A 17,376-nucleotide genomic window follows, 5' to 3' on the forward strand; every position below is an offset into this window, starting at 1 on the left:
TCACTGTACTCAGAAGTTGTTGTTGAACACATATTGAGGTGTTTTTGCTCAGTAACATATAACAGGAACTGAGAATCCATGCCTAAAGTACAATGCGTGTGAAAAATAACACACCAAAATGACTACCCAAAAGTTTGACAAAGACTGGTGGTTGAATTAGTGCATGCAAAGTGTTAAAATACCAGCATTTGAAATACCCTAGGGTGTCTACTTTTTAAAAATATATGGTTTGATGGGGGTAATTTGCATTGTCCGGCTTCAGAAATGTCCCAAATAGGACATGGGTGCATGACGACAGATGTGAAAATTCCAAATTAAAAAACTGGAATGCGCCCCCTAAAAATAAGGCCTTTTAGCCCCCAGAGAACCCAACAGACCTATACATGGGTGGTATCACTGTACTCAGGAGATGCTGCTGAAGACATATTGGGGTGTTATTTGGCAGTAACCCTTAACGTTCTCAGTAAATGTATTCTTGAATTGCTATTTTGTCAAAAAAATCACCATTTTTTTTTTTTTTCAAACTTTGGCATAGATTGGTGGTAAAATAGTTGCATGGAAAGAGTCAAAATACTCCATGTTTAATACCTTAGGTTGTGTTCTTTTAAAAAATATATATATGTGAAGGGTTAATCAGGGATTCCTGACAGATATCAGTGTTCCAATGTAACTATCGCTAATTTTTTTAAAAATTTTTTGGAAATAGCAAAGTGCTACTTGTACTTATTGCCCTATAACTTGCAAAAAAAGCAAAGAACATGTAAACATTGAGTATTTCTAAACTCAGGACAAAATGTAGAAACTATTTAGCATGGAAGTTTTTTGGTAGTTGTTGAAGTGTAGGAGATTTTGAGGGTCAAAGTTAAAAAAGTGTGTTTTTTTCAATTTTTTCCTCATATTTTATAAATTTTTTTATAGTAAATTATAAGATATGATGAAAATAATGGTATCTTTAGAAAGTCCATTTAATGGCGAGAAAAACGGTATATAATATGTGTGGGTACAGTAAATGAGTAAGAGGAAAATTACAGCTAAACACAAACACCGCAGAAATGTAAAAATAGCCTTGGTCCCAAACGGACAGAAAATGGAAAAGTGCTGCGGTCATTAAGGGGTTAAACCTCCTATAGTTATTCCGGAAGTTTTTCCTGTCTCTGATGCTATTTCTGAAGTAATTTCTAGGGAATGGAATAATCTGGGTAATTCTTTTACTCCTTCTAAAAGATTTAAGAAATTGCATCTGACAGATTAGAGTTTTGGGACAAAATCCCTAAAGTTGATGGGGCTATCTCTACTCTTGCTAAGTGTACTACTATTCCTATGGCAGATAGTACTTCCTTTAAGGATCCTTTAGATAGGAAGATTGAATCCTTTCTAAGGAAAGCTTATTTATGTTCAGGTAATCTTCTTAGGCCTGCTATTTCTTTGGCTGATGTGGCTGCAGCTTCCACTTTTTGGTTGGAGGCTTTGGCACAAGTGTCAGATCATACTACTCATAGCATTGTTAAACTTCTTCAACATGCTAATAACTTTATTTGTGATGCCATCTTTGATATCATTGGAGTTGATGTCAGGTATATGTCTTTAGCTATTCTAGCTAGAAGAGCTTTATGGCTTAAAACTTGGAATGCTGATATGTCTTCTAAGTCAACTTTGCTTTCCCTTTCTTTCCAAGGTAATAAATTGTTTGGTTCCCAGTTGGATTCTATTTTTTCAACTGTTACTTGGGGGAAAGGAACTTTTTTACCTCAGGATAAAAAATCTAAAGGTAAATATAGGGCTGCTAATCGTTTTCGTTCCTTTCCTCAGAATAAGGAACAGAAGCCTGATCCTTCCCCTAAAGGAACGGTTTCTGTTTGGAAACCGTCTCCAGTCTGGAATAAATCCAAGCCTTTTAGAAAGCCAAAGCCAGCTCCCAAGTCCACATGAAGGTGCGGCCCTCATTCCAGCGCAGCTGGTAGGGGGCAGATTACGATTTTTCAAAGAAATTTGGATCAATTCGATTCACAGTCTTTGGATTCAGAACGTTGTTTCACAAGGGTACAGAATAGGTTTCAAGGTAAGGCCACCTGCAAGAAGATTTTTTCTTTCTCGCATTCCAATAAATCCAGTGAAGGCTCAGGCGTTTCTGAAATGTGTTTCAGATCTAGAGTTGGCTGGAGTAGTTATGCCAGTTCCAGTTCTGGAACAGGGTCTGGGGTTTTACTCAAATCTATTCATTGTACCAAAGAAGGAGAATTCCTTCAGACCAGTTCTGGATTTAAAAATATTGAATCGTTATGTAAGGATACCAACATTCAAAATGGTAACTATAAGGACTATTCTGCCTTTTGTTCAGCAAGGGCATTATATGTCCACAATAGATTTGCAGGATGCTTATCTGCATATTCCGATTCATCCAGATCACTTTCAGTTTCTGAGATTCTCTTTTCTAGACAAGCATTACCAATTTGTGGCTCTGCTGTTCGGCCTAGCAACGGCTCCAAGGATTTTTTTCAAAGGTTCTCGGTGCCCTTCTATCTGTAATCAGAGAACAGGGTATTGTGGTATTTCCTTATTTGGACGATATCTTGGTACTTGCTCAGTCTTCACATTTAGCAGAATCTCATATGAATCGACTTGTGTCGTTTCTTCAAGAACATGGTTGGAGGATCAATTTACCAAAGAGTTCATTGATTCCTCAGACAAGGGTAACCTTTTTAGGTTTCCAAATAGATTCAGTGTCCATGACCTTGTCTCTAACAGAAAAGAGACGTCTGAAATTGGTTTCAGCCTGTCGAAACCTTCAGTCTCAATTATTCCCTTCGGTAGCTTTATGCATGGAAATTCTAGGTCTTATGACTGCTGCATCGGACGCGATCCCCTTTGCTCATTTTCACATGCGACCTCTTCAGCTCTGTATGCTGAACCAGTGGTGCAGGGATTATACAAAGATATCACAGTTAATATCTTTAAATCTGATTGTACGACACTCTCTGACGTGGTGGACAGATCACCATCGTTTAGTTCAAGGGGCTTCTTTTGTACTTCCAACCTGGACTGTGATCTCAACAGATGTGAGTCTGACAGGTTGGGGAGCTGTATGGGGGTCTCTGACAGCGCAGGGGGTTTGGGAATCTCAGGAGGCGAGATTACCAATCAACATTTTGGAACTCCGTGCGATTTTCAGAGCTCTTCAGTCGTGGCCTCTTCTGAAGAGAGAATCGTTCATTTGTTTTCAGATGGACAATGTCACAACCGTGGCATATGTCAATCATCAAGGGGGGACTCACAGTCCTCAGGCTATGAAAGAAGTATCTCGGATACTTGTATAGGTAGAATCCAGCTCCTGTCTAATTTCTGCGGTTCACATCCCAGGTATAGACAATTGGGAAGCGGATTATCTCAGTCGCCAGACGTTACATCCGGGCGAATGGTCTCTTCACCCAGAGGTTTTTCTTCAGATTGTTCAAATCTGGGGTCTTCCAGAAATAGATCTGATGGCTTCTCATCTAAACAAGAAACTTCCCAGGTATCTGTCCAGATCCAGGGATCCTCAGGCGGAGGCAGTGGATGCATTGTCGCTTCCTTGGAAGTATCATCCTGCCTATATCTTTCCGCCTCTAGTTCTTCTTCCAAGAGTGATTTCAAAGATTCTAAAGGAGCGTTCGTTTGTACTGCTGGTGGCTCCAGCATGGCCTCACAGGTTTTGGTATGCGGATCTTGTTCGGATGGCTTCTTGCCAACCTTAGACTCTTCCGTTAAGACCAGACCTTCTATCTCAAGGCCCATTTTTCCATCAGGATCTCAAATCATTACATTTGAAGGTATGGAGATTGAACGCTTGATTCTCAGTCATAGAGGTTTCTCTGACTCCGTAATTAATACTATGTTACAGGCTCGTAAATCTGTGTCTAGGAAGATATATTATCGAGTCTGGAAGACTTACATTTCTTGGTGTTCTTCTCATCAATTTTCCTGGCATTCTTTTAGAATTCCTAGAATTTTACAGTTTCTTCAGGATGGTCTGGATAAAGGTTTGTCTGCAAGTTCCTTGAAAGGACAAATTTCTGCTCTTTCTGTGCTGTTTCACAGAAAGATTGCTAATCTTCCTGATATTCATTGTTTTGTACAGGCTTTGGTTCGTATCAAACCTGTCATTAAGTCAATTTCTCCTCCTTGGAGTTTGAATTTGGTTCTGGGAGCTCTACAAGCTCCTCCTTTTGAACCTATGCATTCTCTGGATATTAAATTACTTTCTTGGAAAGTTTTGTTTCTTTTGGCCATCTCTTCTACTAGAAGAGTTTCTGAGTTATCTGCTCTTTCTTGTGAATCTCCTTTTCTGATTTTTCATCAGGATAAGGCAGTGTTGCGGACTTCATTTAAATTTTTACCTAAGGTTGTGAATTCTAACAACATTAGTAGAGAAATTGTGGTTCCTTCATTGTGTCCTAATCCTAAGAATTCTAAGGAAAGATCGTTACATTCTTTGGATGTGGTAAGAGCTTTGAAATATTATGTTGAAGCTACTAAAGATTTCCGAAAGACTTCTAGTCTATTTGTTATCTTTTCTGGTTCTAGGAAAGGTCAGAAGGCCTCTGCCATTTCTTTGGCGTCTTGGTAGAACTCCGCCTCAAAGAATTACAGCTCATTCTACTAGGTCAGTTTCTACTTCCTGGGCATTTAGGAATGAAGCTTCGGTTGATCAGATTTGCAAAGCAGCAACTTGGTCTTCTTTGCATACTTTTACTAAATTCTACCATTTTGATGTGTTTTCTTCTTCTGAAGCAGTTTTTGGTAGAAAAGTACTTCAGGCAGCTGTTTCAGTTTGATTCTTCTGCTTATAATTTCAGTTTTTTTCATTATAAGATTTAAACTTTATTTTGGGGTGTGGATTATTTTTCAGCGGAATTGGCTGTCTTCATTTTATCCCTCCCTCTCTAGTGACTCTTGCGTGGAAGTTCCACATCTTGGGTATTTATTATCCCATACGTCACTAGCTCATGGACTCTTGCTAATTACATGAAAGAAAACATAATTTATGTAAGAACTTACCTGATAAATTCATTTCTTTCATATTAGCAAGAGTCCATGAGACCCACCCTATTTTTGTGGTGATTATGATTTTTTTGTATAAAGCACAACTATTCCAATTCCTTATTTTTGATGCTTTCGCACTTTTTTCTTATCACCCCACTTCTTGGCTATAAGTTAAACTGATTTGTGGGTGTGGTGAGGGGTGTATTTATAGGCATTTTGAGGTTTGGGAAATGTTGCCCCTCCTGGTAGGAATGTATATCCCATACGTCACTAGCTCATGGACTCTTGCTAATATGAAAGAAATGAATTTATCAGGTAAGTTCTTACATAAATTGTTTTTTTATTTTTTTATTTTTATTTCTATTACAATGAATGATTTATGCATCATATATTTTCTTCTATGGCTATTGCATCTCTTTATATTCTTAACAAGTGAGGTATTTTAATTCAATTGTAGCTAGTCCTGTCTTTACGTGCTATATGCCCATATATGAATGAAAAGGTTCTATCTAACTTGCTAATTACAATACAATATCTCAAATATGGCTAGTGCCTGGAGTCTGAAGACAATAAGTGAGTGTTTTACAGGCACTATGGGGGGTAGTTATCAAGCCGTCAACCTCAAATACGCTGGAATTCCGCAGCGTATTTGTGGCGAGGCTGATTCGCCTTAGTTATCAAAGGCTAGAGACCGGCAAAAGTAGAATTTTGTGACGTAAACTTCGATCCGCCGTACTCAGTCCGACACAGATCGATTCTTACGTCACTACAGATGTTGCGCACACAAGTACGGCACAATCTGACTACTTTTGCTAGTTATCAAAAAACTAGCAGGTACGCTCGGCACTTTTACGGCCCAGCGTACCTGGTTTTCAAACCGCCACCCTGGAGGCGGCGGATCCCATAGGAATCAATGGGAGTCTGACCATAGCGAAAGTACAAGTTCGCTGCTGCCAGACATCCCATTGATTTCTATGGGAGCTGTCTACACCTAACACCCTAACATGTACCCCGAGTCTAAACACCTCTAATCTGTCCCCCCCCTACACCGCCGCAACTAAATAAAATGATTAACCCCTAAACCGCCGCTCACGGAGCCCACCGCAAGCTACTCTATACATATTAACCCCTAAACCGCCGCTCCCGGAGCCCACCGCCACCTACATGATACCTAGTAACCCCTTATCCTGCCCCCCTATAATAAAGTTATTAACCCCTATCCTGCTGATCCTGCACCTCGCCACAAATAAATAAATAGTTTAACCCCAAAACCGCCGCTCCCTGACCCTGCTGCAACCTATATTAAATTTATTAACCCCTAATCTGCCCCCCCTACACCGTCGCCACCTATAATACATTCATTAACCCCTATCCTGCCCCCCACTACACCGCCGCCACTGTAATAAATTTATTAACCCCTAAACCTAAGTCTAACACTAACCCTAACACCCCCCTAACAAATATTAATTAAATAAATCTAAATAATATTTCTATTATTAACAAGTTAATCTTATTTAAAACTAAATACTTACCTTTAAAATAAACCCTAATATAGCTACAATATAAATAATAATTATATTGTAGCTATCTTAGGATTTATTTTTATTTTACAGGTACCTTTCAATTTATTTTAACTAGGTACAATAGCTATTAAAAAGTTATTTAATAGCTTACCTAGCTAAAATAAAGAGAAATGTACCTGTAAAATAAAAACTAACCTAAGTTACAATTACAACTAACACTACACTATACTTTAATAAATTATTCCTATTTAAAACTAAATACTTACCTGTAAAATAAACCCTAAGATAGCTACAATATAATTAATATTACATTGTAGCTATCTTAGGATTTATATTTATTTTACAGGTAACTTTGTATTTATTTTAGTTAGTTAGAATAGTTATTAAATAGTTATTAACTATTTAATAACTACCTAGCTAAAAGAAATACAAAATTACCTGTAAAATAAATCCTAACCTAAGTTACAATTAAACCTAACACTACACTATCATTAAATAACTTAAATAAATTACCTATAAATAACCAATCAGATTGAGCTCGCATTCTATTGGCTGATCGGAACAGCCAATAGAATGCAAACTCAATCTGATTGGCTGATTGGATCAGCCAATCGGATTTAACTTGAATCTGATTGGCTGATTCCATCAGCCAATCAGATTTTTCCTACCTTAATTCCAATTGGCTGATAGAATCCTATCAGCCAATCGGAATTGAAGGGACGCCATCTTGGATGACGTCCCTTAAAGGAGCCTTCATTCGTCGGTAGTCCGTCGGCAAAGAAGGATGTTCCGCGTCGGCGGGATGAAGATTCAAGACCCGGCTTCGAAGATGACCTCGCCCGGATAGAAGACTTCTTCAGCGCCTCTTGGAAGATGACCTCGCCCGGATGGAAGATTTCTTCAGCGCCGCTTGGAGGATAACTTCTGCCGGTCCGGATGTCCTCTTCAGTTCCATCGGTGGCTCGGCTGAGTGAAGACTACTAAAGGTAGGATGATCTTCAGGGGATTAGTGTTAGGTTATTTTAAGGGGGGTTTGGGTTAGATTAGGGGTATGTGGGTGGTGGGTTTTAATGTTGGGGGGGGTTGTATTTTTCTTTTACAGGCAAAAGAGCTGAACTCTTTGGGGCATGCCCCCACAAAAGGCCCTTTTAAGGGCTGGTAAGGTAAAAGAGCTTTGAACTTTTTTAATGTAGAATAGGGTAGGGCATTTTTTTATTTTGGGGGGGGTTTGTTATTTTATTAGGGGGCTTAGATTAGGTGTAAGTAGCTTAAAATTGTTGTAATATTTTTTTAAATGTTTAACTTATTTTTTTATTTTTTGTAACTTAGCTTTTTTATTTTTTGTACTTTAGTTAGTTTATGTAATTGTATTTAATTGTAGTTATTTGTAGGTAATTTATTTAATTTATTTAATGATAGTGTAGTGTTAGGTTTAATTGTAACTTAGGTTAGGATTTTTTTTACAGGTAATTTTGAATTTATTTTAGCTAGGTGGTTATTAAATAGTTATTAACTATTTAATAACTATTCTAACTAGCTAAAATAAATACAAAGTTACCTGTAAAATAAATATAAATCCTAAGATAGCTACAATGTAATTATTAATTATATTGTAGCTATCTTAGGGTTTATTTTACAGGTAAGTATTTAGTTTTAAATAGGAATAATTTATTTAAGTGTAGTGTAGTGTTAGGTGTAATTGTAACTTAGGTTAGTTTTTAGTTTACAGGTACATTTGTCTTTATTTTAGCTAGGTAAGCTATTAAATAGTTAATAACTATTTAATAGCTATTGTACCTAGTTAAAATAAATTGAAAGGTGCCTGTAAAATAAAAAATAAATCCTAAAATAGCTACAATATAATTATTATTTATATTGTAGCTATATTAGGGTTTATTTTATAGGTAAGTATTTAGTTTTAAATAGGATTAACTTAGTTAATAATAGAAATATTATTTAGATTTATTTAATTAATATTTAAGTTAGGGGGGTGTTAGGGTTAGTGTTAGACTTAGGTTTAGGGGTTAATTATTTTATTACAGTGGCGGCGGTGTACTGGGGGGCAGGATAGGGGTTAATAAATTTATTATAGGTGGCGACGGTGTAGGGGGGGCAGGATAGGGGTTAATAAATTTAATATAGGTTGCGGCGGGTTCAGGGAGCGGCAGTTTAGGGGTTAAACTATTTATTTATTTGCGGCGAGGTGCGGGATCAGCAGGATAGGGGTTAATAACTTTATTATAGGGGGGCAGGATAAGGGGTTACTAGGTATCATGTAGGTGGCGGTGGGCTCCGGGAGCGGCGGTTTAGGGGTTAATATGTATAGAGTAGCTTGCGGTGGGCTCCGTGAGCGGCGGTTTAGGGGTTAATCATTTTATTTAGTTGCGGCGGTGTAGGGGGGGACAGATTAGAGGTGTTTAGACTCGGGGTACATGTTAGGGTGTTAGGTGTAGACAGCTCCCATAGAAATCAATGGGATGTCTGGCAGCAGCGAACTTGTACTTTCGCTATGGTCAGACTCCCATTGATTCCTATGGGATCCGCCGCCTCCAGGGCGGCGGTATAGGGGGGGCAGGATAGGGGTTACTAGGTATAATGTAGGTGGCAGCGGTGTCCGGGAGCGGCGGTTTAGGGGTTAATACATTTATAAGACTTGCGGCGGGTCTAGGAACGGCGGTTTAGGGGTTAATACATTTATAAGACTTGCGGCGGGGTCTAGGAGTGGCGGTTTAGGGGTTAGTAACTTTATTTAGTTGCGGGGGGCTCCGGGGGCGCCGGTATAGGGGGTAGAACAGTGTAGTTTAGTGTGAGTGCTTAGTGACAGGCTAGCAATAAAGCTGGGAAAAAGCCGAAGAGCAGCGAGATCGGATGGGTGATAACTATCACAGTCCGCTGCTCATCGCCCCGCAGGTTTTTGACAGCTTTATTTGATAACTTAGGCGTATTTTTTCAGGTCCGCGGCGGCGAAGGTAGGCGAGCTTAGGCGGGCATATTGGGCCGGCGAAGGCAGGAAAGTTGACATGATGATAACTACCCCCCAGTGTGTGAGATTGAACACTTGTGTGGTGTATACAGAAACCACTAACTTATTACTTTTATTCCCTGTCATGGAATGGCCCCTAAGCACATCACAGTCTTTTCTCTGGTATGCAAATTATACCAATGCTCTTCAGACAGATTATGCGTCAGTGCATTTTTGGCACTGTGAGTAACGGTCAACACACACGTGGCATTTTGAGGGTGAACAATCTGCCGTGAGACAAGCTTGGCGAGCGCTCCGCCTCTTCCTCCTGCGCTCAGTACAGCTAGAACTCAGTATTTAGTTAACACACAGAGCTCATGCTGGAACATTATTATTATTATTATTAGTTTTTTGTAGAGCACCAACAGATTCTGCAGCGCTATAAACATAGGCTGTATACAAGATAACATTTATAGGGATCAAATGGGTAGAGGGCCCTGCCGAAAGTTTCACTGTTGTAGTCAGCTATTATGAAGGTGACTATAGGCTTAGAAACTAAGAGGGTTCAAGGGGATAGCAAAGGAGGAGAGGAACTGGGGTTAGCAAAGGTTAGTGTAGGTTATATGCATCCCTGAACAGTAGAGTCTTTAGGGAGCACTTGAAGCTTTTTTAAACTAGGGGGAGTCTTGTGGAATGAAGAACAGAGTTCCATAAGATGGGAGCCAGTCTGGAGAAGTCCTGTAGATGGTGAGGAGATGGCAAAAGAATAGGAAATTGTGAGAAGAATGAAGGGGACAAGAGGGAGAGTATTTGGAGACAAGGTCTGAGATATAGGGGTTAGCAGTGAAGTTGAGGGCCTTGTATGTCAGAGTGAGAATTTTGTGTTTAAACCTGGAGGCAAGAGGAAGCCAGTGAAGGGATTGGCAGAGAGGTGCAGCAGATGAAGAGTGATGTGTAAGGAAGATGAGCCTGGCAGAGGCATTCACTATGGATTGTAAAGGAGCTAGACGGCAGCTAAGGAGAACAGAGAGGATGGAGTTGCAGTAGTCAAGGCGGGAAAGGATGAGAGAGTGGATTAAAATCTTATTTGTGTCTTGTGTAAGGAAATGCCTAATTTTAGAGATGTTTTTTAAGGTGGAAGCAGCATGATTTGGCCAAGGACTGAATGTGAGAAGTGAAAGAAAGATCTGAGTCAAGTGTGACACCAAAACATTGGGCATGCGGGGTAGGGGTAATGATAGAGTTATCGACTGTTATAGGAAAATGGGGGTGGAGATTTTGGAAGAAGGGGAGAAAATAAGGAGCTCCGTTTTGGAGAGATTTAGCTTAAGGGTAGTAAGAGGACATTCAGGAAGAGATATGAGAAAGACAATTAGTGACACTGGTAAGCAAGGAAGGAGATAGGTCTGGTGCAGAGAGCTCGATTTGGGTGTCATTGTCATACAAATGATATTGAAAACATCCTGTCGTTTCTCTAGGAGGGTGTAAGAGACTCTTTAACCAGAGCTTTCGGAGTGATGCCAGGTAGTTTTTTACTGGTAATCAGACACATTAAACTTTTATTTTGCGTGCAACTTTTGTCCCTAGTGGGGTCTTGATTGTCTCTATTTTCTTGGCAGTGAGTAACTGGGGTGAAATGGATCAACCTGGTTCTGTTGATCAGGATACTTTTTTGACTGAAGGGGAACCATCAGAGATGATTTTTGATGCAAATAAAAGCCTTCTCTGCAAGTTGAACTTTGTGTGTCAACCGGCACAGCTATGCAGTTTGTGCTTAACTTCTGTTCTCCAGTCTCACTCTGTGAGCCCTAGCACTCGCAATACTGCAGTATCCCCTTTCCTGATTCCTCACCCTCAGGCGACGGGTCCTAGTACTCAGGATACTGCAGTATGCTCCACTGCTTTACTCCAACATTTTAAATGATGAGTCCTATCTCACAGAATAATACTATATGCATGCCTAACCCTATATATCAGGCATGACTTCCTTGCCCCCACATTTCACTTCTCAGTTGCAATCTGTAAGCACAAGAGGAAATTTAAACACTCGTCCTCTGAATCTAGAACCAGTGATTCTGTTAATGGTTTCTTCTAGACAGTTGCAAGCTTCTGATGATGATAAAACCTTGTCTAGTACAAAGGGTGAACTTTCATCCTCTGATTAACCTAGAGAGTCTGACAAGGTGCATGAGGCTGTTACTTCTAGATTCTAGATGGAACATTTAAGGTATTTACTTAAGGAAGTTCTAAGAACTTTTGGTGTAATGGAATCTAAACCGGCTAAGGATAAACTAGTATAGAAATGTTTAAACCAAAAGCCCGGACTCCGAAAGTTTTCCCAGTCCCTTCTTTGGTGGTTGAATTTATTTCTAAGGAATGGGAGAAGCCTGGGATACCGTTCTCAAGCTTCTTCTTCCTTTAAGAAGTTATTCCCTCTTCCTGATACACACTCTGAGTTGTGGAACACCATTCCTAAGGTAGATGGAGCTATTTCTACCCTAACTAAGAGAACCACCATTCCTCTAGTGGATAGCACTTCCTTTAAAGATCCAATGGATAGGAAACTGGAAGGATATGTCAGGAAGGCCTTTCTGCAAGGAGTTCTTCTTTTCCAAGCAGCATTGAACATTGCTGTTGTGTCAGGTGCTGCAGCTTTAAGATGTGATTAGTTATCTGAGTTGATTACCGTAGAGTCTCCCTTAGAAGAATTTCAGGATCATATCCAGGCTCTCTAGACAGCCAACTCATTCATTGTACTGCAATTATCCACATTGTATACATCAACGCTAAGAACACTAGTCTGGGGGTGTTAGCAAGAGGGACCCTTTGGCTGAAGTCATGGTAAGCAGATATGGTTTCCAGGTCTAGATCACTCACTTTATCCTTTAACGTTAAGATCTAATTTGGTGCAGGTTTGGATTCCATAATTTTTTTGTTTATGGTTGAAAGGGCTCGGCAAAAGAGGAGGACATTTGGTCGTTTTCAGCCCTTTCGTCAAAACAAATCTCAGAGAAACCCTTCCTTAAACAAGTCTGAACCTTCCAGGGACTCCCTATCTTGGTGGATTTCTCCTGAGTCTACCATTCTGGGAATGATTTTCCTTCGCCCATCCTGGGAGATAACTACGGATGCAAGCCTGTTGGGTTGGGGAGCTGTTTGGGGCATTCAGAGAGCTCAGAGTTTGGTACCTTAAAGAAGTGTCCCTACCCATAAACATCCTGAAGCTCAGAGCCATCTTCAGTGCCCTTCTGGTGTGTGGCCCAAACTGGATACCGTCCATTCTATTTGATTTCAATTAGACAACATTGCGGAAGTGGTGTATATAAACCATCAAGGAGGGACTCCCATTTCTCTACCAATGAAAGAGGTGACTTGCCTTCTGTCATGGATGGAGATTCAACAAAGCCAAATTTCAGCATTTCACATTCCAGGGGTGGAGAAATGGGAAGCACACTGAGTCAGCAGGTTCTTTACTCTGGGAAATGGTCTCTGAATCAGGAGGTTTTCAATCAGATTGTTCTTCAGTGGGGATCTCCAGAAATAGTTCTTCTGGCATTGCGTCTCAACTTCAAACTTCTGAAATACGGATCTTAAATCTTAATCGATCCTCAAGCAGAGGTAGTGGATGCTTTAGCAGTTCTGTCTGTCTATTGTCTAGTCTAGATATATTTTTAACACTCTTATTGATGTCTTATGTTTTATTGATATTTTACTTATGTCAGCATTTACATAATACCTTTTGGTTTTATTTATGTATATATTTATTATATAACTTTTATTTTAAGCACATTCCATAACTAATGTATTGTACAGTGATTATCAGATATATGTCCGTCTCTTTATATGCTGTTAGTATTTATGTTGCATAACAGGCTAATGTTTCCTAGCAGGACTTGGGAACTGAACTTACTCTTCCTGCTTGTACTAATCCATCGAGTTGGAATAAATTTTTTCGTTCAATATATAATTCCAAGAGCATATAAAAATTGGAATAGACACTGAAAGTGATGTTTATTTACCATTCCGGCACTTCCGGTTGTCCGTCACAATCACGCTACACTCGTAAGTAGCGACATTTGACCATCCCATATGGTTGATACAGAGGGACCACATCTTACACCACGAGATATAGAGGGATCAATAACTCTCAGCTTATTGTTAAGTATAATATGCTTCATTCCGATACCGGAAGTGACGTTCATTGGCACACGCCACTTCCGGTTGTTCGACACACGTGCTAAAACGTAGGTTTTGATATCGAGTATTACCAGATTTATTTAAGGTCACAATATAGTAAGTAATCCCTTTACAATATGAGACCTAATGATTTAGGTTTAATCTAAAAAATAAAAATATATAATTAATCATTAGGCACTGTAAGAAACCAGAAGTAACAAGATAAGGATGGCATCACTTCCGGCCAATAGTATACACGTTTGTTGCATTAAATTTGGTCATTATCATATGCCAAATGTTTTTTGGCGTCAAAATAAGAGCCAAATGATTGAATAGCAAACAGAATAAATAAGGCTAACATCATACACCATACTTTAGTCTTGATATAGGCCTATTGCAAGACCGAAACGCGTTGACATATATGGTAAGCCTAGATCTGATATTTTGCACAATTTATAGCAATATTCCACTATTGTATTTTCTTTGTTCACAGGTTTTAAGGATAAAGTTTACATTGGGAAGCTTTGACTAATCCTGGATCTTCCCCATCAATTTTTTTGCATATATTTTCATTTAGGAGTGATCACATTTTTGTTCTATTTGATTCACAGTTTTTTAACACTTTATTTTTCTTTGGATATATTTTTTATTTTGATTTTTACGTTTTTATTTCACATTTTCGTAATTTTCAGGATTTAATTTTTTGTTTTCTGCTTCTCATATTTGGAAACTATCACATTAGAATTTATCTACACAACATCACGAGAACACTAATCATCCCATGCCATATGGAACTTTTTATATAAACCACATGTTTTGGACATAAGATTGACACTAGCTAAATCCTCTTCAGGATTTTATTTGATTTTTTTCTACTATATGCATGTATTATAGTTATTTTGTATCATGGATCCATGTTAAACTGAATGTTTATTTATTAAATGTAACATTTTTAAAAGTGTAACAGGCATATAGTTATTCCTTTAGCCTTACTCTTTTAGGCGTTCCTTGTATTATTTTTTATTTTTATGTCCTCTTCTAGGGTCAGCTAGGTACCCTTTCTCAAGGAGCTATAGGGTTTTTACCAACGCTAAGCGCTGGGAGTATAATATTGGTGTAGTCTATTGTGTATCTGTTTCCCCGATTAGTGCTCCTTACGCAAGTTGTTTCACGAATAAAACAGGAGAGCGCAATATTGATAGCTCCAGCGTGGCCAGGCAAGACGGTATGCAGATCTCATAAGTATGTCGTCTGCTCCTCCATGGTGTCTTCCTCAGAGAGTGGATCTTCTAGCCCAAAGAAAAAATGTATCTGAGAAGCGCTAAACAGCTGCGGGATGTTCTAGCATAAATCACAATATAATATAACTATTAAGTAAGTACAAATAAAAAAAAAACAGTATGTGAAAAACTGTTTATATTATTAAAAAAATGACAAAATACAACAAATAAGTGACCGGTCACTCTAACATATCGTAAGCGGATTATCAGCGTATGTCATCGCTATAAAATTTTCTTTGCTATAAAAAGTCTAAAATTATATAAAACCAAACATATAGGTGCATAGAGTATGTACTTTGATATACAATCTTGTAACCACCCCGTTATCTGCAGATCTACAGTTCCAGTAAATAAGTGTCCAGAATAGGCTGCTCTTTCACAGCAGGACAAGGTAATTGTATATCCAGATCTGCCCGGTACTTTTAGGCAGCGTATATCACAGTCCATTGACTGCCAAACCAACACCTTCACATACCTTTCTCCCCTGTCTGTGTACACCTTTGACTCACCAGACACTACGCTCGCAGTGGTAGGACATGGTGTGTCTCTTCTCGCTGCTTTGTCTCAGATTGTATCCTTCGTTGTTCTGGGTTTCCCATGTGTCACATGAGCGGAGTCATGTGGGATCTATCACCCAATCAACATTCCAGAATCACAGCTTCAGTTACACAGCCAAACTGTGAAGGGATTTTTGGGAGTATATTGTTTAACTCTGCGCAGAGTGTCCCTTGGACTATATATACTCAAAATAAACTTTGCAGTTCAGTTCCATTAACGCGTTTCACCTTTCAACAGGCTTTTCAAGATGGTTATAAGTTACATTTGCTTAATTTAAATACCCTTCCTTTTCTTATGATTGGATGATTTTAGAGGCTTGTCATTAAGGTGGATTATTTCCCTAAGGTGGTACGAGGTTATTACAATAACTAGTAAAATTGAATATTAACACTTAATATCACTTTTAAAAGGAAGATATCATTCTTATTTAACATATTGATATAATCATATAAAAAATATACCAAAATGTTAAAATCGATGAATTCAGAATACATGTATTTGGGTCGAATTCTGCACTTAAAAGTAAATTGCAACTCTAAATCTTGAAACAGTTTCATCCAGAATAAAAGGGTTAACATAAAATTCAGATTTTAGCCCTAGAGGGTAAAGTATGCCTATTTGGTGTATCATTTCAGCCTCCTTTCTCAGAATCTGCTTCGGATTATCCCTCCTCTCCAATCCTTTTTCACTTTCTTAATCCCCCACCATATCAAATCTTTTGTGCTGTTTTTATGTACTTTCTTGAACAACAAGCGAGTATCAAGATTACCTTTTTCTATATTATTCAGGTGCTCTCTTATTCTTTCATGTACTGTTATATTAGAAGCAACTGTTTAGCGCTTCTCGGATACAATTTTTTCTTTGGGGCTATACGTTTGAGTCTAAGGGGGACTTAAATAGTTTCTGAGAAGCTGCCGGGTAATTAGGTGAGCGCAAGAGTTTAATATCTTCTTCTAGCTCAGGGTCCATTCTTTTATCAAAATGTAGATTCTCTGAGGCTGACTGTGTGTAGATTGAACAATTCATTCTAGCTCAGAGAGGCTATAAGGTGTTGAAGGTTTTCCTGTCTTGGTGCGCTGAACGTGGTTACTCATAGTTTGTATATTCTTTCATTCCTTCAGGAGAGACTTGAAAAAGATCTCGTCTAGTTCCATTAAGAGTCAAATTTCAGCTCTTTCTGTTTGGTTTCATAGAAAGTTGGGACAGTTCAATCCTTTGTTCAGGTTTTAGTTTGTATCAGGCCAGTTTTTAAACCTATCACTTCTGTTTGGAGCTTTAATCTTATTAGAGTTTTACAACATGCCCTGTTTGACCCTTTGCATTCTTTTGATATAAAATTGCTTTCTTGGAAGGTGTTATATTTATTGGCTAGCTCCTCTGCTCCTAGAGTTCTGGAATTGTCAGCTCTCCAGTACAATCCTTCTTATCTGGTGTTTCACCAAGATAAGGCTGTGTTGAGAACAAGGTAGTATTGACAGACAATATAAATTATGAGATTACTGTGCCATTATTGTTTCTAAATCCTTGTTTTTCCAAGGAGAGGTTGATACACAATCTAGATTTGGTCAGGTCCTAAAAGTTTTACCTTTGTGCTACCTGAATTTTTGTCAATCATCAAGCTTGTTTGTGATTTTCTCTGGTAAGCGCAAGGGTCAAAAGGCTACTGATGTTTCTTTGTCTTCTTGGTTGAGGAACATCATTTGTATGTCTTACTTGGAGGCAGGTCATCAGCCTCTGACTCATGTTACTGCTCATTCTACCTGTTCAGTATCTACATCTTGGGCCTTCAAGAATTAGGCTTTGATGGAACAAATCTGCAAAGCTGCTACCTGGTCTTCAATTCATACCATAAGAAATT

At 38.8% G+C, this 17,376-nt stretch overlaps 1 protein-coding gene across 1 annotated transcript in view; it reads left to right on the forward strand.

Moving 5' to 3' along the window:
• LOC128661237 (verrucotoxin subunit beta-like) overlaps nt 1-14,208 on the forward strand; it is a 232,103-nt gene extending 217,895 nt beyond the window's left edge. Inside the window, exon 5 of the mRNA XM_053715516.1 lies at nt 14,174-14,208. Within this exon, the coding sequence (XP_053571491.1) occupies nt 14,174-14,208 (35 nt within the window). The remainder of the gene's footprint in view (nt 1-14,173) is intronic.
• Nucleotides 14,209-17,376: the final 3,168 nt, after the last annotated feature.

This window comes from Bombina bombina, chromosome 5 (assembly GCF_027579735.1).
Source record: "Bombina bombina isolate aBomBom1 chromosome 5, aBomBom1.pri, whole genome shotgun sequence".
Lineage (NCBI taxonomy): Eukaryota > Metazoa > Chordata > Amphibia > Anura > Bombinatoridae > Bombina > Bombina bombina.